The sequence below is a fragment of the Galleria mellonella genome, unplaced genomic scaffold (assembly GCF_026898425.1).
Source record: "Galleria mellonella isolate WM207_F2 unplaced genomic scaffold, CSIRO_AGI_GalMel_v1 utg35, whole genome shotgun sequence".
Classification (NCBI taxonomy): domain Eukaryota; kingdom Metazoa; phylum Arthropoda; class Insecta; order Lepidoptera; family Pyralidae; genus Galleria; species Galleria mellonella.
The window spans coordinates 1,099,799-1,123,639 of NW_026442082.1; the positions used below are offsets into that span (position 1 = coordinate 1,099,799).

Genomic DNA, 23,841 nt, shown 5'->3' on the forward strand with positions numbered 1-23,841 from the left:
AAACTTTTATATTTATATTTAATATTAATAGGATTAGTAAGGAAATAGGATAAAAGGTTAAGTAAAGTATTTTGATATGTCATCCCATCAAGCTTGTATATAGTATAGTCTTACCAAAATAATAAACTTGTAACTAGTTGATGCCCATAGATGGGAGATTTAAAAAAAATGAGGAGTCTGAATAAAACTAATAGATGCCAAAATATTTTTTTTTAGAAATTGTGTCTGCTTATTTGTATGTTGGTTCCAGCATCACGAAAAAACTACTACGCCAAATTGTATTGTGTTTTTGCAGTTGGGGTCCTGATATCCTAAATATGTTATATGTATTGCCATCTAGAAGTCTCTATCTCATTGGTTGTCCTCCTTCTGAAATCCACGCGTGGAAAGTAGCGGGCGCAAAGCTAGTTTCATATAAATTCTAAATTGAATGTTTGTTCCAGCATCATTCCCTATCACGAGGCGGATTGGACACCCGTACCAGAACAGAACGCCTCCAAAACGGAAGAAACCCAGAACCTCATTCACCAGGCTTCAAATAGCAGAGTTAGAGAAAAGATTCCACAAACAGAAGTACCTGGCGTCAGCGGAGAGAGCGTCACTAGCGAAAACTTTGAAAATGACAGATGCGCAAGTGAAAACGTGGTTTCAGAACCGACGGACTAAGTGGAGGTTAGTTTTTTTTATTGGTAAGCAAATAAGCTGACACACACACACACACACACACACACACACACACACACACACACACATATGTATATATATATACACGAAATTCCCGTTACATATATATATAATCATCGTGAAAAAATTACATAAATAAAAAAAAATGGCTACCGTTACCCTTAACACACCTTATCTTCCAGTCGCGAATTCGATTTCTGTGCAATACAAACATTTACATTTATTTATAAGTATTTATCTTTGTTTATATTCTAAGTGTGTTCTATATATAATAAGTGTATATTTATAAAAAAAAAGTGAGAAAGTATCTATTGTTGCACACATAGTACAAGCCTGCCTTAATTTAGAACTATAAACTGGAATTTGCCATATTAAATACAGAGCCCTCTAGGCTCTGTATTTAATATGTTTAATGATATTTATTTATCTATCATTACAACGTTGTTTCAAATTATATCCATGAATCAGACTGGAGTAGTGTGGGTGGGCAAAATGCAAAGAAAATAAACGATGCTATGACAATATAGTGTCAGCATGATTGCATGATGTTACCTCTTTTTATTCATCTATGTATCTTGTATTAAATTACTCTTGTTCAAATATGTACTTATACTTATAAAATCGTTAGTCCTGACTGCCTATCAACGCACAACAAAAATAGTCTAGTAAGCTTAAAGAAATATAGGTTTATTTTAAACGTATACATCCGCTTAGGTTCGTCATGACGAGCTAACTGACTTTTTTCATCTTTACCTATTATCTCTGCGTATACCGATAGCGCGAGGTTACCCTTCCATTCTCAGGCATTAAAAAAACGTACATCAAGGTTTTTGAAAATTTCAACATAAAGAGGACATAATGCAATAAAAGACGCGGGTAATAGCTAGTTGGATACAAATCAATTTAATTATTTATCTAACTATTACGTACTTTATAAGGTGTTTAAATTCGGCTGTATTTATTGTTTGCTACAACATCACAAGATAAATATGAATCTCCATTCGTAATATATATAGACAGAGTTCTAAATTCGTTCGAAAAATGCTAAGAATGTGTCGAGACCGTCGCGATAAATTATGTAAAAAAAAAAAAAAAACTTTTAACACGCGAGAAGATAAAGTTAAGTCTTTTATTTAGGTTCATGTACAATTATTTTGTGTCACGGAACTTACGAAGTTACGTATTTCAAAATGCAGGAAGTCTACCTACATTAAATTGTACCTATTTACTGGAAATTTGCTTGCAGATCGTGTTTCAAAAGATTTTGATAATACAATTAGACAAATAACTATGATTTCCATACTTAAATACCTCCCATTACTTCTAAATAATTAATTATCATAAATAGATAGTTAATTTTGTGTTGAATAAATTTCCATATTATATAACATGTATGTACCTAATTACAATTTACTTCACTTATCAGTATCGGTGTTGATATATCATGCGTCTGTTTGGACTATCGATACATCATTTTAATTAACCTGTTTTAAAGTGAAGCGACACCAGTTAAACAGAATCACGGACAAGCCATCTGCTTACAATAAATTATGGAAAATGGCAATTACCATCCAAATTAATTAATACAAGTCAATCAATAAGCAGACACGTGTTTCGTAAAAGCTTTTAACTGGACGACACATTAATATTGAATCATTATTTTCGATAAGGTTAAATAAACCCGTAGATAACTTGCTCTATTAAAAGCTTACAATTTTTAGGGTTCTATACTAAAAAGGTAAAAAATAACTCTTATAGTAGGATTACGTGAATTCAATCGTAATTTTACATTTATTTTTTCTTATGTCACAGTTTATTATTATTATATACATAGGCCTTTCCCATAAGGGGAAAACTCCCCTTATGGAAAAGGCCTATATATGTTTTAACAGTAGTTGCCATGCTTAGCAGCTGGATAATAGTAACTGCAGTAAGATTTTGGTGATGTATTAAGAAGAACGCTGCAGCCCATCCCTTGATTATTAAGTTTCCTAAATCACCTCTTACGGCTCCCATGGGAAAGAAAGGAGTGACCCATTCTATGCCGGGACCACACAGCGTTTATACTAAAGGATACTTCATATATTTAGAGAAGTATGTACCTACTGACACTATCAATTCAAAATTTAGAGGAATTTTAAATACTATTTGTAAACTTAGATACTGCAAGAGAAACATTGATAAACTTTTTTTCTTCCTTTTTTAATACATAAAATTATTTTTCTTAATTCGATTTTTTTGTTTGTGACCTCAGAACACTGTCATCTATAAACTTATTTAATTTTTTTTATCTGAAGAGGTATGCTTTCAGAGTGGTCGCAAGTTACTGTTTAGTAGTTCAGTTTTTAAATAAAAATAACAGGTTTTACGATTGATGTCGGTATTTTTTTGCTTTTGTAAACAGAATCTATTTATTAACAAATTTTCAAGTTAATAAATATGGGTTTCTTCCAAAAATATGGGTATTAGAGACTTTCATAAGTCACTAATAGCTCAGGTTACATAGGTTTGTAAGATATACTTGTATACCTGTTGTAAGCAATTTCTTATAATTTTGCAAAGATCATTCTCCCTTGGATTAACATTTTGCTTAAAAAAATCATTATCTTTGATATCTATCAAATGTCTATCTATGTCAGAATTTCAATAAGTCAAACTTACTTTTTATCTGTCTTATTTAATGTATACCCAAAAGCATTAACGACTAATTTATATTATTTTGATTTACTATAAAATTAGTTTAAAAACATGAAACGTTATCAGTTCGTTTTATTATACTAGTTTAAAGAGGTGTTTTATATTCAAATAAATATGTGAATGTTGTTCATGATAATTACAAGTCAAAGAATATTACTAGACATATTGTTATTAATAGAATAAAATAAAAATGGAAATATTTATTTAAATACACTTGTTTACAAGCAGTTTAAGATAATGTGTTCATTTCGATTATTGAATATTTTTGGTAAACATGTTTTAGATATTTAATAACATTTTACCAGAGGGAGACTTTGTACAAAAGTCGATTGCTTGGGTACCTCTGTCCCATTCGTGTTTAAACCGTATAGCAGTTGTGTTTGCATAGCTGCGTTTCAGTTTGAAGGGTGGGATATGGCGTGAAATTACTGGGTACGGAGGAATAACACCTGAGTCCTCAGGAATGGCAACGCATGGGGGTATCATGGGCGAAACAGTATACTCTGTTATATCCACGGTACTGTTCATGTCTATAGGCGACGGTTACCACTTTCCATCAGGTGGGCCGTCAGCTTGTTTGCCATTCTAAGTTGTATAAAAAAAACATAATTATTCATCATTATGTGAGAAATATTTCAGATTCTAAATATAGCCCCCTTCACCCTATAGATTATAATCTCGCCACCTTACAACAACATCTAATCGTCCAATTGTATATTACTACAACAGCATGAATTAATTATAATTTTAAAAGGAATTAAACACAGTGCTTTAGTTAAAGAATATTTAAAAATATAACATAAGAAGGCTTGGTTCTTGAAGTAGCGGAATATTGCGCATCAGACTCGAAAAAATATGTATAATATCTACGGGCGCTTTGAAGGAAGATATTGCAATTCGAATAAGGAATTTCACTTAAACACAAAGGTAAACAAATGTCGAATTAAACTATAAGTTGGAGTCGGTTGGTGGCATCACAACCGATTACGTTCTAATGGACAAGTGGTGTTTGTGTTGGGCAAAGATAACGCGTGCTCGATACGGCGGCGGTGCCATGCCACCGCTCGCGTTACAATAAAAAAAATAAAAATAAAAAGCAGTAGGTATGCGGCCTCTCGAGATGCTCGTGATCTACTGTCTGATAGTGTTACGATATATTGTATTCAGTTTCGCTGTAATTCTCGATAGGCTTTGTTGGATAATGCATTGTTTAGGCACGACCCCAGTTTGCTTCGCTATTGTAAGAATGGACCCTGTTCATGCACATGTACGATGATTTTATGCAAAATCAATAGCATATTTCACGTTTGTACTTAATCCACTATTATTCTTAATAATTTTTATTCATTTATTACAATAATTAATAAAATGTTTTTTTACCAGATGAATTAGGATAAAGATTCTCCCAAACGTTGAAGCAGGGTATGTAATTAAATTTGGATCAAATTCATTAGGACAAAAAACCATGATTGATTAACAAATATACTTGATTACAAATTTCACGTTTATAATATAAGTAATAGTAGCAGTAGATAGTAATAATACTAGTTTAATCTTTAATTAAATTCTCTACAGATCTTTCTCATTCGAATGTTGTAAAGTCGACCCTTTTTAATTAAACTAAATATAATGTTATAAGAGGATTTATCTGTTCAATCACATTGTTTACATTTATTACCATCTTTATTACTGAAGTTATGCTTATTTTATCTATACTATTTCACAGTTGATTTATTATTGAGGCACAAATGTTTTCAAGAAGAATATATAGTATCAAATTATAATTTTCTTTAATCGGAAAACTCGCAATTTTATTTTAAGTTCACACTCTCTTTAGATACTTACTCGTAGTTATTATGCAGATTTATTTATATTCATGTATCAATTAAGTACCAATTACACAAATAAATATTTTAAAAAAATTCAACCCATTAAACACACACTGTTTCTCTTTCCATTTTTTTTTATTAACAGAGAAAAGACACTGCTCGGTCGATTTATCAGACGTCTCTTTGTATTAACCAGCCGTGTTAATGGGCGGCTTATCACTGTAACTAGCTTCTTGTTTTTGTTTTGTTTTACAATATTAAAAGTTGGTTTATCGTCTAACGAGGGGCGACGTGGCTAGAACGCGTTGATAGGATTTGTAGGTGCATACTTGATTAATTTCCCGAGTAATTTTTCTGACTTGACGACGATGTTATTATTTTTATTGTACTCTTTCATTCTTTATTTAAAATTTAAATTATTGTTTATTATTGATTGGTTATTACAACTTTTATTAGGTACTTTTATACCTAAGGTATAATATATTTTTTTATTTTCTATTTTGAATTATAAATGCAGTTTGTTTTGATATTGTTTATTAAATTTTTTGTGCAATTAATCTAATAAAATTATTACATATTATGTATTAAACAATAAAACAAATACAAAAACAAGTAGTTTATTATAGAGACAATGTTACAAGAAAGTTGTATTTTTATACGTTGCAATTTTTTTATATTAAGTCTCTGATCTATTAAAGCGACAACCCTACTTAAAATACCAACACGGCGACACAATATTAATCAGGTTTTGGAATTTGAGTTCCACAAGTTCTCATGCTGTAGGGATTTAAAATAAAAGACTCATTTAGATTATGATAAAACTATACAATTTATTGTCAGGTTCAGATACAATTTGTTAAGTACATATAAATTGACAAAAAATGTCTTCGATAAAAACGGAAGAATTTAAGTCAGGTTATGATATTTTCATCTCTATTTATCATAATTCAAATATATATTTATACATATATACACATTTAACTTATAAAATGTGAGTTCTGTTCTGTTCTACTCACTAGAGCAAGATTGTTATGCCTTTAAGTGCTAGGAGAAATAAAGAATTCTTAATTTGAAATATGATATAGATGCATTCATATTGTATCATATTTCGAATTAAGAAGAAATAAAGATATATAAAAAAGATTATGTAGTCTTGCATTATTAAATTGAGATAATTAAGAAAATCATATTTACTATAAAATTTACAAACGGTGCTTAACCTTTGTCAAAATAAAAAAATAAATAAAGCAACTTACTTATTTATGACATTACCTGAATTTTGAGGCAGCCGTGAACTGGTTCATTGAATTACTTCCTGATTCATTCGACATAATAATTCGAGTCAATTACAACTAGAGCTAATGCTTTATTTCAACAGTATTATAAATTCGCGTTATGATGTATGAATATATTTTAACAGATGATGTAAAACTCTAAAGTAACTCAAAGTAAAGTACATGCATGTAAATGCACCGATGTAGTTATAGATTATGAAACTAAATTCCAGTGGTTCAGAAATATTGAAACTAAAATATTAAAGCTGACTTTATGTATTACCTATCATAATAATATCAATAATATCAATAATATCAAGTATGACCTTTGGAATAACTTTTATTACATTAATGCCTCATGCATAATTTACTCAATTAAAGAGTGCTTTTACATTTAAAATATTATTGGAATTTTATATGGATTTTAAGCAATTGCTAAAATATAAATTATAATAATAAAATAATTTATTAAAATTGGTTTAACATTTATTTAAAGATACATATGATTCTTAATAATATAGGGAAACTTACCACAGTCTAAAAAAACTTTTCTATACATTCGTATGTTTAGTTTATTTGTAGTTTGTTAGCTTCTTACACTGTGATAATATGCTGCCATGGAGTAGATACCTAGACTATTTATGAATGTAAATTGATATATATACAATGGCTATTATGTGCCACCATGTGGTCCCGGCATGTTGCCACCTCTTTCTTTTCCGTAGGTATTGTGAGAAGCGACTAAGGGAACTTAATTATAGAGGAATGGGCAGCAGTACCCCTCTTAAAATTTCACTATAAGCCTAGCTGCGGTTGCCAACCCGCCTGATAAGCGTGGCAACTACCTACTAAAAAAACTCCTCTTGTGGGTATGAAGAAGGCTTGTGTTCATCAGTGGACAGTTACCGGCTGATATGGTGATGACAATGGCTATAATTTTGGACTCATCTTTCTACTAAGAGTCAAGCATTCTTATAAATCTTTTAAACTACCAAAACCTTTGATTATTCTTATTGAGATGACAACTTGAGACCAATATAGATTACACCTCAGTCTCACCTGACACACAAATTAAGTGGCATTTTATCTATGACAAATGGGTTATGTTTATCAGTCCGGAATGATTCAAATAAAAATATTAAGCTTCTGTGAACAACGTCAATAAAAAGCTCTGTTGTCTATGTCAGACGAAATGGAGGAGATATAAAAGCATATAAGAAACTAAATAAAAAATAAATAAATAATGTGCTTATTATAAAGCTATTAGAAAAATAAGATTTTATTTTAAAGCTTTTAGAGGTTTAAAACTATAAGTTTATTGTTACCACTATGTTTTAAAGTTTCAATGATATATTTTACACAGGGAACAAAGTGTAAAATTAATGTAACTGCATTAACTGTATCATGTTGTTAAAATAAAACAATTTTTTTTATTTTTATATTTTAAATCTGCACCTTTTACTTGTGAAGAATAGAGAAAGGTTGAAAGAAAAAAATTGTCTATGGCTTAAAATTTTTATTCGGTTTAATGGAAGAACAAGAAGTAAAATAATTATAACTCTATTAATTTGAAATGAGTTCTATATATTAGGAAAATCAAATATACACGAATTCTGCAAAATATAAATATTTCTTAACGACAAGAAGTGCAAGATGTTATTTTTCAGCTAAGTTTAAAAAAAGGAGGAGGTTCTCGGAATTACGTTTAATTTTTTGTTTGTTATCTACCGTCAGTTATTATTTATTAATTTATTTTCATTTATTTATTTATAAACCGATTTGAATTGTTTTTATTATTTATATCTATATCTGTAAGGATATACTTTCAGATTGGTCCGATAGAGATTTTATCAAAATCATTTGATAAAATGTCAATAGGATCAATCTCCAAATATATCTTTGAAGAAAAAAAAAAGAATTATCCAAAATCGGTTTATAACTGATACAGTTATGAGGTAACAAACATAAAAAATATATAACCGAATTGAAAAGCAACTTCTTTTTGAAGTCGGTTAAAAAATAGGAAGGAAGCTCTATTGCTTAAGATCAATCAAAACGCAACGAAAAACATAATACCTACATAAAATTGAAATGCAATTCGTTGTAGAAACAATAGAATCATATGTTTACTGTACACACCTATACGTATCCAACTCTATTCAAATAGATAAGGACGTGACAATATAATAAATGAGGTATCGATAAAAATGTTCATACACTTGCATAATTCGATTACGCTCGTTGATTGTGTGGTATCTAGTCGATATACATAATAATACAAATTCAATTCTAGAGGTCAATGACTTATTATACTTATTAAATAAATTGGTTATTGTCGTCTAATAATACAATAAATATATTGTATCTGTAATCTATACAATATTGCCGTGTGGTCCCGACTATTCAAAGGCAAAAACCTATTTTATATAGATCACCCTTTTTGTTCCCGTGAGTGTCATAAGAGGTGGCTAAGGGAATTTAATAATCAAGGGATGGGCAGCACCGTCCCTTTTAAAACGTCACCAAAGCCTAACTGTGGTTGACACTGCGCTTGCAAAGCGTGGCAACTACTGGCAAAGTCTCTTTTAGGGGGGAGATCTATGTTTAGTAGTGGACAGTTAACGGTTGATGTAATAGTAATAAAAAATATATAGATATCTGTGTCAATCCCTAATTGTAATTCAGTAAATTTTCAGAGACTAACTTGTTATTCTTTGCAGAGATTTGTAAAATTTTATGATTTTACTAATTTTAAATCAGTCATTATATTATTATAATCTTTTTAATATGGATGTAAAAATCCATTTCACGATGTTCGTTTTCGCTAATCTCCAAAACTGCTCAATCGAGAAATTCGAGAGATAAGATTTAAGTTTTTGACATGAAATAAAAAAAAATGGTCTCGGTATTAATGACAGAGGGCAGAACAGCGTTTGTCGGACTAGATTGTTTAATATAAAATATAATTTTAAAATAAACGAAGGTACAGAAAAAAAGCTCCTTTTGCAATCATCAATCAAAGAATAACTTCTTTAGAAATTTTTCGCCAATCAAACCAACTCGGATCAATTTGCTCCCCAAAAAGGCTAAATCGTTGTAACAAAGGACAGCAGCGGTTAAGTGGCTATACGGCTCATACATATATTGTACACAGCATCAAGCAGGCGGTAACATGGGGAAGCTAGGGAGATAAATATTGTATGAAGAACACAACTCGGCAGTTTGAGTCATCAATTATTTACTGCGGCGGAAAGACGTACACTCGACTTTTTACATGCATTGTTCCCGTTCGTTTGCTTTATTGCCTATTTTTGTGACTTTTACGTGCGTTCTTTAGTTTATTTTATGCGCCGTCTTGAGTTTATGTTACATATTCCTTCATATTATCACCATGCCTTTTATCTAGAATGGAATCTCTTGTTAGGCGTTTGAATACGAAATGTTTTTTTTATAAAATAGAATATTTTCTTTTTTCTTGATATTTTTTTTTTTGTTTAAGAATAATTGAAATAATAATATCCTTACTTTTAAAATTCTCATGCATTAAATAAACATTAGATTCTCAAAATGAACGTTTTATACATACCTATACTTAATTTTATTTCTTTAACATTTAAAATTGTAAAATCATTTATGAATTTTAAAAGAGATAATACAAAAGTATTAGAAGGGTAGCTCAAAACTAACTTTAATAATAATTTCAAATCACTCACTCACAATCTAAACTGAGTATATTGGAAGTTACTATTAAACAAGAAAGCCATTACGAAGTAATTTCCTTGCTATTCACAGATTCTAAAGGTCGATAGCTATTCTGTTGGAATTACTCGATTCAGTGTTCCGACAATCGACAAATCGAATTGGTGTGCTACGATCTAACACGTAATGTACCCACCAATAGCAACATGGCGGGCGTTTCGTTTATTTATTTACACACCCTGCTTCATTTTCTTCCTGTAATTCTTTTCCCCTGTATAAGTGAATATTAAAACTGGCCGAATTAGGGTCCTGAATATTCTCATCTCAAATAGAGCTTTTTCTTTTACCGCAAACGGTCTATATTCGTTGAAGATCCGTTCTTACGATTTAATTTCTGGAAATGTATTGTTGGTGAGGGATAATAGATTGTATTCCTTTTGTGTTAAGGTAGATAATAGTTTAGGAATGAGCCGTTTGATCTGTGGCGCGTCGCATCAAGATGTCTTTGGATAATTGTAGCTTGTAGGCTGTCTTCTCGGGAATTAGGAAACAAATCCGTTTGCTGATTGATACGGGGATCGTGGGGTGTTCGTCCTGGAGGAGATGTGTTTCTCTTCGGTTAATTTCATTGCTCGTTCTCTCCTAACTTAATCGAATGACAGTGAAAATTACAACATGTAGAATAAAAGTTATATTCATTTTGATATATTTATAATATATAGACATTTATTCACCAACCTTGATAATAATGAAATTACAATGAAAGAAAAAGCATAATTGCTTCAATCATCATCATTTCAGCCATTATCCGTCCACTGCTGGACATAAGCCTCCCTTCATCCACTGACTCCCTGCAATTGTCGGAATATAATTTAAAAATATTAATAAATATTGGTGAAGCAAACTTAATAATAATCACAATTATTTCTTTCGATATTTGAGCCGAATCGCCGGCTGATTTTTACCTCGCTTTTCGTAATTTGAAAAATAGGATAGGTACTCACCTGCGAACAATTCCAGCAGCTCTCTACAGGATCCGGTGTTTTGATGGTCAGAAAGATGACACGAAACACAGCAGAAATATATTATTCGTTAATTAATTTGTAGGAGAGCGGCCAGTCGCAGTTACTCATACGAAGTTCGAAACAGAAGAAGCGATCGGCGCGAGAGGGCAGCACCGACAAAGATCGGACACAATCAGTCCATAGCCCACAGATTACTATTAAATTTGCGAGCATGTAAAGTACCTATCCCTTATATATAACGAAAAGCGAGTCGGCACAAATATTAATATAAATTATCTTTTAATTTCAAACTGGCGTCACCAAATATAACAGACGTAGGTATGTAATATTAGTAGAATAAACACCAAACTGCTGCTTTTTTATACCTTTTTTAATTATTTAATTCAATAAAGCGTGTAATGTTTTAATGCAAGTACTAATAATTTACTTAGTTAATCACTTAGTCTATATTTTTTGTTCTTAATTTATTTGTATGAAATTTTTGATTTTATAAATGTAAATTAAAATTCTAGTGAATTTAAGTGAATACCTCCGCGTCCAATGCGGAAAATTTGAAAATCATAATAAATTCATTTTAACATCTATTATGTATGGAGTTTTTACGAGTTCAACATTTTAAAGATTTAAAAGCTGCGCCGGAATTTATTTGACTGTTTTGATAACTGCCAACAGTGGTGTTGTGAGTTCTCTTTTGCTTTATGATAGCTTGGTATTTATTTAGATATTTTTATTCTGTTTTAGCCAACATGAAAAAGGGGTGGTTACGTGTTTAGTAGTCATGGATAATATTGGTACTGCTTTGATATCTACATATTGACTTACACAGGAAATTATTTAACACTCGTTTCAATATCGCTCATATTGGTCGGATATCTATCTGTATACATTTCGATCGAACTTTTCATATTAAAATTACACACTAGCTTTTTACCGGCTACTTCATAAGCGTAGATTTCAGAAATAGAGAATACTTACAATGAAATAGACTACTTTTAGATGCCGCATCAAGATAAAACATATACCAATTTTAAGGTAGACCTTCAGGAATACAACTGTGGAGACATTATATAATTTGGTCCAATACTTTTTGTGTGACACCAAAATAAACATACAGACAGAGATACAGACAAAATTTCTAAAAAATATTGTATTGTCTTCCGTTGCTCTTATTAAGAATCAATAATTTTATTTCTAATTTATCTTCCAAGCACAACCTTGTCTACTTATAATTTTATTACATTAATTAGACTGGATATTTAATATATCAGTTATTAGGTCAATATCTATACATGCCATATATCGTCCACCCCTAATATTTAGTGCACGTCTTTTTATATGGCTGCATGTAAATGCCTCTATTATTATCTATCTCTAAATATTTCTCAGAGATGCCTTTGATCATTTAAGACGATACTTATAAGCAGTGAAATTATAACACTGACATATAGGTTCATAAGTTTCTTAACAATAATACTAGTTTTGCCCATGACTTCATCCACACGACTGGGAATTTGATTGATCCGGAGAAAAGTAGCTTAACTTGTTAAGACTTTATGTACCTCATAAAGTCAAAAAATTGAACACACAAATGTAAAAACATCCTTTTCTTTTTCTTTTATACAACTTAGAATGGCAAACAAGCTGACGGCCCACCTGATGGAAAGTGGTAACCGTCGCCTATAAACATGAGCAGTACCATGGACATAACAGGGTATACTGTTTCTCCCATGATACCCCCCATGCGTTGCCATTCCTGAGGACTCAGGTGTTATTCCTCTGTACCCTGTAAATTCACGCCATATCCCATTCTTCAAACCGAAACACAGCCATGCAAACACAACTGCTTCACGGTAGAAACACGAATGGGACAGAGGCAATCGACTTTTGTACAAAGTCTCCCTCTGGTTAAAACATTTATAATATAAGTAAAAATTGGATAATGTTATATCCTATAAGACAATGCAGATTAACTGAAAGTAGATAAATCAATAATTACAAAATAGTATATCTAATATATCGCATTGTAGCGATAAAGATATTAATATTCAATTTTATTAAATAAATCAAGATGACTTTATTCGTGTGCTATTGACATTTTATACAAATGAGAAAGTGATATTTTGAATTACTAACAACGAAATAATATGTAATTTATAATCATTAAATTTCCATATATGTCAAATAAATATAGTCTCTTTCAATGGAACTTAATGAGAAGGTAACCAGGTTTTTGATAAAATTATTATAAAAAATAATGATTAATAATAATTCTCTAAATGAAATTAGTAACAAATCAACAACAACAACACCAATTAACAACATTTAAACAATTAATTGATTACTTACTTTTACATCAGTACTTATTTGGACATCAGTTGACCTTACGGTGGGGTCAATTATTCTTTTGTTTAAAATTTCTGTAAGTTATTTTTTTGTAGTCTCTTTCATTGAAGTAGAAAAGAGTAACTGTTGAGTTTTCTTGTGGTCTCTTCTCAATCTTCTAAACAACTTTCTGAAGCCTGTAGTAGATTTAAAAGAGCTTGTAAACGAGTCTATTTGAATAAAGATGAAGTGAATAAAAATGACAGTAAAAATAGTAACTTATTAGTAAATTTTCCAGTTTTATGGCAAATTCTGACAGTCTATCTTTTGGGCGTCCATAACAGACAAGAATGCAAATGCATCTATGCTAGATGAAGCTTCTTTTATCTCCTTATCATATTTTCTGTTTTTATTTTAAGTGTGGGAATTCGGTACTTTTGAAAATTAAGTAGTTGGATTTTAAGGGCTAACTCCAATTTCTTTCGAATGATAGGAAAATGTTTTTCTTATCTTTCTTTCCTATCGTTTTCTTTTTTAAGATTGAGATTTAATTCAAATTTAATTATTTAAAATTTTTACTTTTCCATACGATTTTTTAAATATTTTTTTTCATACAAACCCTGCTTTGACAATTACAAACACAATAAAAATAGAATTAATCAAATAAGTACAGCAGTTCTGAAGTATTATGCTTACATACATTCATCAATTAATTTTTATAGATTAATATGTATTTAAGATAACTAAATAATTTCGCATTTCGAGCATTCAAAGTCGAATTTCGGATATCGGTATATTTAATTAAAATGTACTTCTAGAAAAGACAAATACGAGAATTATTTTGATTCAAAAGTTGGATTTTATATTATAAGATCTATAAATATTATAATCGGAATTAACGCAGTCCTCCTTAACCCCAAAGTGATTTTAAAACACAATTTGAATTATAAAAAAAAACGTAAAACGAAAAACAGTTGAGAAAACCCAAAGTAATTAATAAAGCACATCTTAATTAGCCGGGATAAATTTGTTAGAATCAACCGCCGCGCGCCATTCGGCGAAATGAAGCCACCACCTTTATAAATTCCCCCTAGAAGAGTCAAATGGGTGTACTTTAACAATTTATGCCTTTTTCCTTTTACAAAGGATGGTTGTTTCGTTAGCAATGGCAATTAATAAATTGTTTTTCCTTTTTACATTTCAAATTTCAATATGCTATATATTTTTGATAATAATATACTATGTTTAATATTTTATACCGTCACGTGGTCCCGGCATAGAATTTGCCACTTCTTCCTTTTCCATGGATGTCGTAAGAGGCAACTAAGAGAACTTAATGTTCGAGGAATAAGCAGCAGCATCCCTCTTAAAACTTCACCAATGCCTAACTGCAGTTGCTGAGCCACCCGCCAAGCGTGGTAACTACTGTCAAAACCTCCCTTACGGGGAGGCTATGTTCAGTTAACGGCTGATACAAACATGTTATTTGTACCTACGTTTATTTATTAATTAGTTTATTTATATTACTATTGCCAAAGATATTAGAAGCGGCTTAGAAATGTTTGTGGTCGAGTTAAATATTGATAATATAATTTTATATGTAACAATAAGCATTTATTTGATTTTTGTTATTATGATGTTATAATTATTTTAATAAATATATTTATATAAATAATATAATATTTAGTACACAAGTATATAAAAGCGTAAAATAGACGGACTAAATGCGAATGGCATTTCCTGCTAATCCACCTTTATGAAGCGTATATATAATATCTAAATTAAAGATATTAAAGTAAACTGTAAAATAATTTATCTGAATTATTTTCGATGTTTCGACCAAGTTAATTGGCCGTGATCATAAGACGTGGCGCTGTCGTGTCTCAACTTCTGAGGCAGAAGTGTTTTCTTTTACCCACTCATTGATTGCATTAATTCTCGTCTTTTCTAAAGTATAAAACAAGCAGGGGAAAAGTTCAAAAGTTAATGTTTATTTACGTACGTATTTTATTTATTGGTGTGTATTATTGGCGTGAATTTACAGGGTACAGAGGAATAACACCTGAGTCCTCAGGAATGGCAACGCATGGGGGGTATCATGGGCGAAACAGTATACTCTGTTATGTCCATGGTACTGCTCATGTCTATAGGCAACGGTTACCACTTTTCATCAGGTGGATCGTCCGCTTGTTTCCCATTCTAAGTTAGTCACGTCAATGGTATAAAAAAAAATATTAATCACAAAATGATCACGTTTAAAATTCCAGTACACAGGTAAAATATAATGTCCTCGTGTCAAATATTAGAGGCGACTCAGACTTCATTAATTTTGACAATTCCAGCACTTACACCGACCTCCTTGGAAGGTCTTATAAAATAATCAGCCCGAAATTACTAATTGCCAGCCCGCTACGTTTGGCTTATTTAAGGAAAGTTTAATTGTACCTCGCTTTATCTAATTATAAAGACGCGGGCTTAACTCGAAACGCTATGAATTTTGCCAGTGTTGAGCGTTTGTTGATTAATCGACATCGATGATTATTGTTTCTCATATGGCAAATTATTTGTCTTAAATATAAATTCAACCATCTCCATATTGCAGTGGAAGACATGTCGCGTTTCGACAATTACGGGGTATTCGAGTGTTGATAGAACCAATTTAAGAAATTAACTCCTTTGAATTACTTACAATATTATTGTCTTTGAATTCTCATAACTAGTTTGAGACGATTCTCAACGATAGTTAAAATGGTAAAAAAACATATAACTTTTTAAAAGGCCAGAAGCTCATCTAAAATTATTATAGTACCTATGGCGGGCGCTTATGAGCGACGGTTGATTATCAGGTGAGCAAAAAAGCATACTCGTTTTTCCCTTAAAAAAATATTAGATTTCGTATAAACGTATTTGTATGAAATTTTGTGTCCTGATATAGTACAACTCATACTAATATATAGGATAATTTTTATCCTAATTTACGCGACTAAAGATCAGATCAACAGACTATTAATGTTAGTAATTCGATAAATCGACATGGCACATCACTATCGCACACCTCGTACCTACATTAACCGTCCTAATAAAGTTCTTGCTACAATAATAGACTTAACGCTTTGTTCAATCATTCATTACGTCGGTAAATTTCATCCAACGTAATTAGAACTCTCCGAACTCGTTATAATTCTCCCGTTTGGCTGAATCCTCATTAACGTTAAGGATCAGCGCGCACAGACGACAGTGGTGAAGAGCGATAAATTGATCGCAGAGATATTGAACGACGTAGAGTGACGTTCGCTTTCCCTTTCTTTCTTTTATTGTCGCAAAGCCGGCTGGCTTTTGTGCAATGTGCCCCATTAATATAGCTCTTAACTCAGCTAATTTATTCTTTACTCATTTGAAAATAATTTATTTGACTTTTCTCAAACGAATGAGAAATGTTTGTAAGATTTGACAAAAAAGCTAATTAGCAAAATTTTTAATGAACTTTTACAGAAGTTCCTATCATTGGTTATTTAATTAGGATCATTTTGTACCATTATGTGTGCGATTACTACCACTCGAAGATTGACTACTATTATTATTACCAGACGTTCTACAACTTTCCATGTCAGTCATTTATCTTCAACTACCATTTTATCCACGCACGTTTTGCGACACGTGTCGCACCTCGAAATGAGACATCATAATTTACCTACAAAATAAGAGATTATAAGACGAATACGGCATGCTTCTTTACAGCTAATGTAGTCAAAAACAAGTTTGAAATGTGTCATAGTTACTCAAGACTAAAGGTCCCGAATGATCCCGAAACTTTATTTTTTGATGTAGTTCATGTTAAAGCCATCCTAAAGCTGGGCTGTTTTTCTTGTGTGATGATAGTTTTATAGTTTAAATTTCTTTTAATGTAAATTATATGTATATAATGTTTACTAATTATTATGTCTTCCACGTGTCGAAATTGAAATGTTATGTTTAAATGTTAATCATGTTGTGTACACATGTTTTTGAATTATAACCTAGTATTAACACCATAATTACCTATATATAAACCTAACAAAGGTTATAATTTGTTATGTGTGCCTTATTAAAAATAAAATAAAAATAAATAAAATAAAAACTAGTCGAGCTTTCTCGACCAAATTACACGTAAACCTGTAGTTATTATAATATTAAAGTATAATCTGTATTTACGAAACTTTTAACAAAGTTTGAAAGGATAATAATATTCATATTATTCACCTGCGTCAGTGTGTGTTGGCCCTAAACAGGGCTGGGAGGTCTATATAGAATAGACTTGAAACTTCGAGGTAGCTGTATATCAGTCTAAACTTTGAATTCAACGAATGAATTAACTTTGTATTCATACCACTGTCTGTTTTAATAAACGTGAATTATGACGTCAAACTTTCTTCGCTTAGACTTGCTTCAATTAGTTAATACATTCACACATGCTTAATTTCATTATACACCTTAAATTTTAATTTAATACAATGCAAACCTTTATCTATTTAAAAGTAGATATTTTCAAGTATTTTTCAATAGGTAAAAAAAGGGGATCATCAATCCGGTACAACCAATTTTTTTATGTTTGTTACCTTATTACACCGTCAGTAATCAACCGATTTGAGTTTATTTTTTTTTTATCAAAAACTTTACTGGCGATATTTATAAAAATATATTTTTTTCTTTGTTTGTTTCATTTATTTTGGCACAGACAGTAATTGAAAAATTTAAACTATTTTTTATGTTAAAAATATACAATAAGTACTAAAACATATTTATACGATAGTAGAAGAGGAAGAGGAAGACCGAGGAATAACTACACGGGACAGATAAAAGAAACACTAGGTGTCATGTCGTATAGGGAGATCAAGGATATGGCCTGGGATAGAACTGGCTAGAAGAAGATGCATGAATTAGTTGCACCGACAAGTGGAAACTCTTAAATGAAAAGAGAAGTTTATATAGTTAGTCAACTGAAATGAACCATACACGTATATACAGAGATAAAAAAAATACAAAACCTATAATAAAATAATATATCTACTAAACATAGATACACACAGAATCTTCCATTACACATCAAATAATTAAAAGATATATAATTATCTTTATTTCATTTACTTTGTTTGTTTGTAAAATATATTTGTATAAAATTGCGATATCTCTGATTTTTTGTTTAACCATAAATTACTGACACTAAATCGACAATGAGTATTATATTAAGAGAATTTATGACAAAAAGTAACGTTAGACATGACTATTCTACATTATTTTTTATATTTCCCCATATTTTTCTTTATTCATGTTTAAAACCACACTGAAATTGTACCACAACTTCACAACACTAGAGTTCAATCTCGTACAACACTGAACATGCCCTGTTACCTACGCAAAGTACCCAATCTGTTATTTATTTAAGGCTCGTGTACCCCGATAAAGAACATTAAAGTGAAATGTCGCGATTATTATCGAGTACAACGCGGCACCGAAAATTTTCAATAACGATAAAAGCATTCTATATAATTGAGACTCTTTAACTTCGTCGACACCGCGAGATAATATCGACTCAGACTTAAAAGCTTCATTCATCTGTACAAACTTTTATGCGTGCAATCAAACGATTTTGCACTTTATAACTTCATTGTGGGAACACGCTAAATTATCGACGGTGGCACATGCAAATTAATGCTAAACAGACCACTCAGGGGTTTGTTGGTATCTTAATTAGTGCAACATAAGGACCATGTACTTAGCTAACAGTATTTATCTTAATGTTCTGGAAATATTGGCATTAAGTAACGTTCAAGCTTAAATTAAAGCGATATAACACATTTTAGTGTAACGGTATTCGAAAGTGCGTTAATAATTTCATAAGTGCGTATTTTCTTTATTCCTATTACCGTATTAAAATCTTCTGAGTGAATTATTAATTCAAACACGAGTCGGTAACGGTACGTAATTTCTACCCTTGATGTTGTAGGCTATTGTGCTCCTAATTTGACCATCAAACGGATCATATTCTTTTTCAGTACTGCCATAACAAAACACTTGTACAATTTTTAATACAAAAATTTATTTCATTCTAATTTTTTTTTAATATTCTTTATTACAATAAAACATACAGTAATAATAACAATTAGTAATAATGTAAGCAAATGTGAACTTATCTCTAAAAGAGATCTCTTCCAGTCAACCTAACGCAGTGGCATAGGAAGTAGTGAGTATTTGTATTCATTCATGACTTTCTAATTCAAAAGTATAATCTACATTTCAAACTATAACATGATGTAGACAGTAGTTCTATAAACGTAGTATGCCGTGTGGTCCCGGCATAGAATAGGTCTCCCCTTCCTTCCAGTTGGTGTCGTAAAAGGCGACTATGGAGGGCGAGGAATGGGCAGCAACGTCTCTTTTAAAATATCTTCAAAGCCTAACAGCGGTTGCCAATCCATCTGCTAAGCGTGGTGACTACTGGCATCCCCCCCCCCCCACTAACCCCACCCCTACTGCTCAACTTAAGCCTCCCCAAAAATATCCTAAAATATTCTTTACAATTCATATTATTTAGTATATAGCAACTATTTCATGATCTTAAATATAAAATAAATTCTTAAATATGAATAAAAAATACAAACATGTGGGTAATTTATTAGAATGTTCACCTTTTTTGATAACGTCTTCTTAGAACAAAAGTTGTCTTTATAATTAGACGTTACCGTCAACTTATACTTAACATCAGCTAAAGTTCAAGAGTCTTTTACTGTACTAAATTAAAATTTTAAGCTAAGAGACGCTTAAAGTAAAGTGTGTTCACCCCTTTTAAGTAGAGGCCACTAAGAGTTAAGTTGTTGGAATATTATATAGGTACCTGTCTAACTAAGAATTAATATTACATTTCTAGATAAGACAACAGGGCTGAATCACTGAGCGTACTTGAATCTTAGGATTATTTATATCCATTTAATGGCGGCCGTGTAATTATTTAATTTAATATTATTTACAATTTAGCAAATAAAAAATTGGTATATAATTTACCTTGAAATCTTAATCAATTTTACAAATACGTGGATATATTCGCTACTAGATACAATTTAGGATTCATCTATAATATAAGTAGCTATGGATAAAAACATTATGTACATTTATAATTCATGTACCTATGTATCATGTATGTACATGTATCAGAATGTGTTTTTTTTTTGTAGTTGTGAATTCATTATCATTTTTATAAAATATACAGCTACTATAACTGTAAAATAAGTTTTTTTTAATAATTCAAGTCTTAAATAACTGATATTACATCTTGCCACTTCTAGTTCCGGCATATTATAATTCCTAGTCGGAAAACAATTCAAAATTACCCGAGACCACGACTTGTTGCCCAACTAGTCCAAGTTTGGATTGCGGTCGCTGCGGCATTCCCAGGTTATTATACGACTAGTCAAAACGACTGACGTTCAAGTAATAGGATTGTCATGGATTTGTTTCTACTTTAATGATACCGAACTATTTGTGCATAAATAAAGAGAAATTCTAACCTTAAACTACGGTACAGTTCGTGTGACGTGACGTTTCCAGTAAGAAATGCTTTTTCTATGGTTGATGCAATATATACTTAGTAAAAACAATGGTATCAATAAATAAGAAGAATATTTATAAAAATATGTGCAGACAAACTTAATAAGTTTCTAATCGGGTTCTCAGCTTGTTTGCTATTTCAAGTTATGTAAAAAACTAAATGTGTCGCTCAACTTTGTCCACGTGAATTAGGATAAATATATAGTCTAAACATAATATCTATTATGTGGTCTATCAGTCTACTAAATTTCATTTAAGTTCATTCGTTGTTGCGGAGTGATTCAGTAAAAACACTCTCGTCAAGGTCTTTACATTTTCAAAAAAATAATTTTACACAACTCTTAGTTGTCTCTTATATTGGTAAATGATAGCCTTATTAAATAAAATAATAGGTACGTATTGAATATTATGAAATAAAAAAAGACTTAATTTTACATTTTAATACAAATGCAGTAACAGACCAAAATCCATAGATTTGTTTAGATTTACATAATGAAATCTATAGACTAGTTGATCAACTGATTTGGTGTTGCAACATAAATAATGCAAACATTTAAGGCGCTATGTTAAGAGCGGTCGTACCAGCTCGAGTTGTGAGTTTATCGCGGCAGACGTCGCACTTGACTCCTGGGATCAACTGATGATATCCTTATATAAAACAATAAAGAATATCTCTTATAAATACATTTTAGAAGCTGTAATAATCTATATAATATAAAAAAGAATTAGAACAATTTACACAATGAGTGGCATATCAATTTACTATTAAGTACTAAGCTAGCAGCTTAAATTTTGCATGAAGGTTTTGAAATGAGACTAGTTTTAACCGCGACTTCGTTCGCAATGCCAAAATAAATAATAGCCTATGTTTTCTAGTTTTTAACCTTTCTCCATCCCAAATAATACGTGTATAGCAAATTTCATGACGGTCAGTTGTGCCATTAAAGCGTCCAGAGGTAACAAACAAACAAGTTTAATTTCATCTTTATAATTATTTCCAAGGAATAAAAAAAAATTACGAGAGTTTTTGGAAATTCCTTTTTGGAACTGGAAACAGTTGGTGTCAGACAGATAAAAATGCAAAAAATTAATTGTTATTATATCTTAAATAATTGAAAGATTTCAAATATTGTTTTTCAAAAAATAATAACGTTCATCATCACTTTGTTATTTATTTATAAGGATAACAGGAAATTAATATTTCACAAATCCACAACAAAAACGTGGCCATCAAAATAATAATCTATTACAGAGTTAATTCAATCAACTAATTTGGTTGTCGCATTTACCTACCCCCAATTAGACGATGACATAAATCAAATTAAGGTATAAACGGCACATTTCTAGCTTCATGTATTATTTACCGACATTTCAGAAGGTCCCATTTAAGCGGCAGCTAACGATAATTGTTTTAATGTTATTCAATTCAGCCGCGCTGTTAAATATTTATACGTCTACCTTATCGTGTAGTAACCCTTAAAACTAATGTTGGTACACGCTAATGTGTGCCTTAATTGTTTTAAATTAAGATCGATGTCATTGTTTAGCATGTTTTAATGAAAACTCCTAGATTGATCGTTTATTTGTATTCTATCATCAGGTTTAGGCAATTTATTGGATACAATAACTGGTATATTTTATGTAATACGTATGTGTATGTACGTATAAATAATGTGTATGTAAACAGTTTACTATTTACTTATTTATTTATTTTATTTACTGGTAATTTTGAGTAACTACGTATTATTATATAATATTATACTTTATTAGGGGACTACATTACTATATTTCTTACTGATTTATTCTTCTTCAGGCAGTTTAATGCAACTTGGGTGGACTTTATATATGTAACTATATAACTTCTAGCCATCTATTTAAAAAATAAAAACAGAAAATAAATTAATTTTATAAATATTTTTCTTTCCTTCTTGTTACAGACGCCAGACTGCTGAAGAACGCGAAGCTGAGCGTCAAGCGGCTAATCGCTTGATGCTCTCTCTCCAAGCTGAAGCGTTAAGCAAAGGCTACATGCCTGAACCACCACCAGGGGCAGCTCCGCTATCAGCGCTTCATTACCAACCTCCTAGTAACACTGCACCAGCGCCACCCACAAATACAGCGTTAAGCGCTTTACAAAACTTACAGCCCTGGGCTGGAAACCAGAATGGATTTTTGAACGCCCAGGCAGCGACAGCACCACCACCTCATCCACCACCCGTCGCTTCACCTATATGTTGAAATTTAACACAATTTTATATCGGAATAGTCACGTGAAAACTTGGGTCAAGTTCTGTATAAAAGATGTTATAATCCCCATATTAATAAGTCACGAGATCCGCTCTCAATTGTAAATATTATTAAAAATTACAAGGAATATAATAGACTTAATGTATGCTAATGAAATATCTTACGATCTCAATTTTTCCATTATGTAGCTACTGGAAGGCAAAACTTTACATCTATTTTTAATATAATTTCAGAAGAATTATTTAAAATAAAACTAATCACACATAAAAAAAGAACTTATCATCGACTAAATGAAATTTTTTTATAGTTCGTGTATTAAAAATTTAAGTTTAAGTAATTTAATCTTATAAAATAATTTGTGTTATTAGAACATGCAGTCTCGTATATTTTAAGCAATATTGTCAACGTTAATAATATAAATTTTCATGTACTTAATAAATTGTAATATATCATAAATATAGGTAATATCATAGATTTTCTATG

General features: G+C 30.9%; 1 protein-coding gene across 1 annotated transcript in view; it reads left to right on the forward strand.

Annotated features, from left to right (window-relative positions):
- Positions 1-23,462, forward strand: part of LOC113514542 (T-cell leukemia homeobox protein 2) — a 44,895-nt gene extending 21,433 nt beyond the window's left edge. Inside the window, exons 2-3 of the mRNA XM_026898631.3 lie at positions 444-672; positions 23,049-23,462. Of these exons, the coding sequence (XP_026754432.1) occupies positions 444-672; positions 23,049-23,349 (530 nt within the window). The 3' untranslated portion in view covers positions 23,350-23,462. The remainder of the gene's footprint in view (positions 1-443; positions 673-23,048) is intronic.
- The last annotated feature ends 379 nt before the right edge of the window (positions 23,463-23,841 follow it).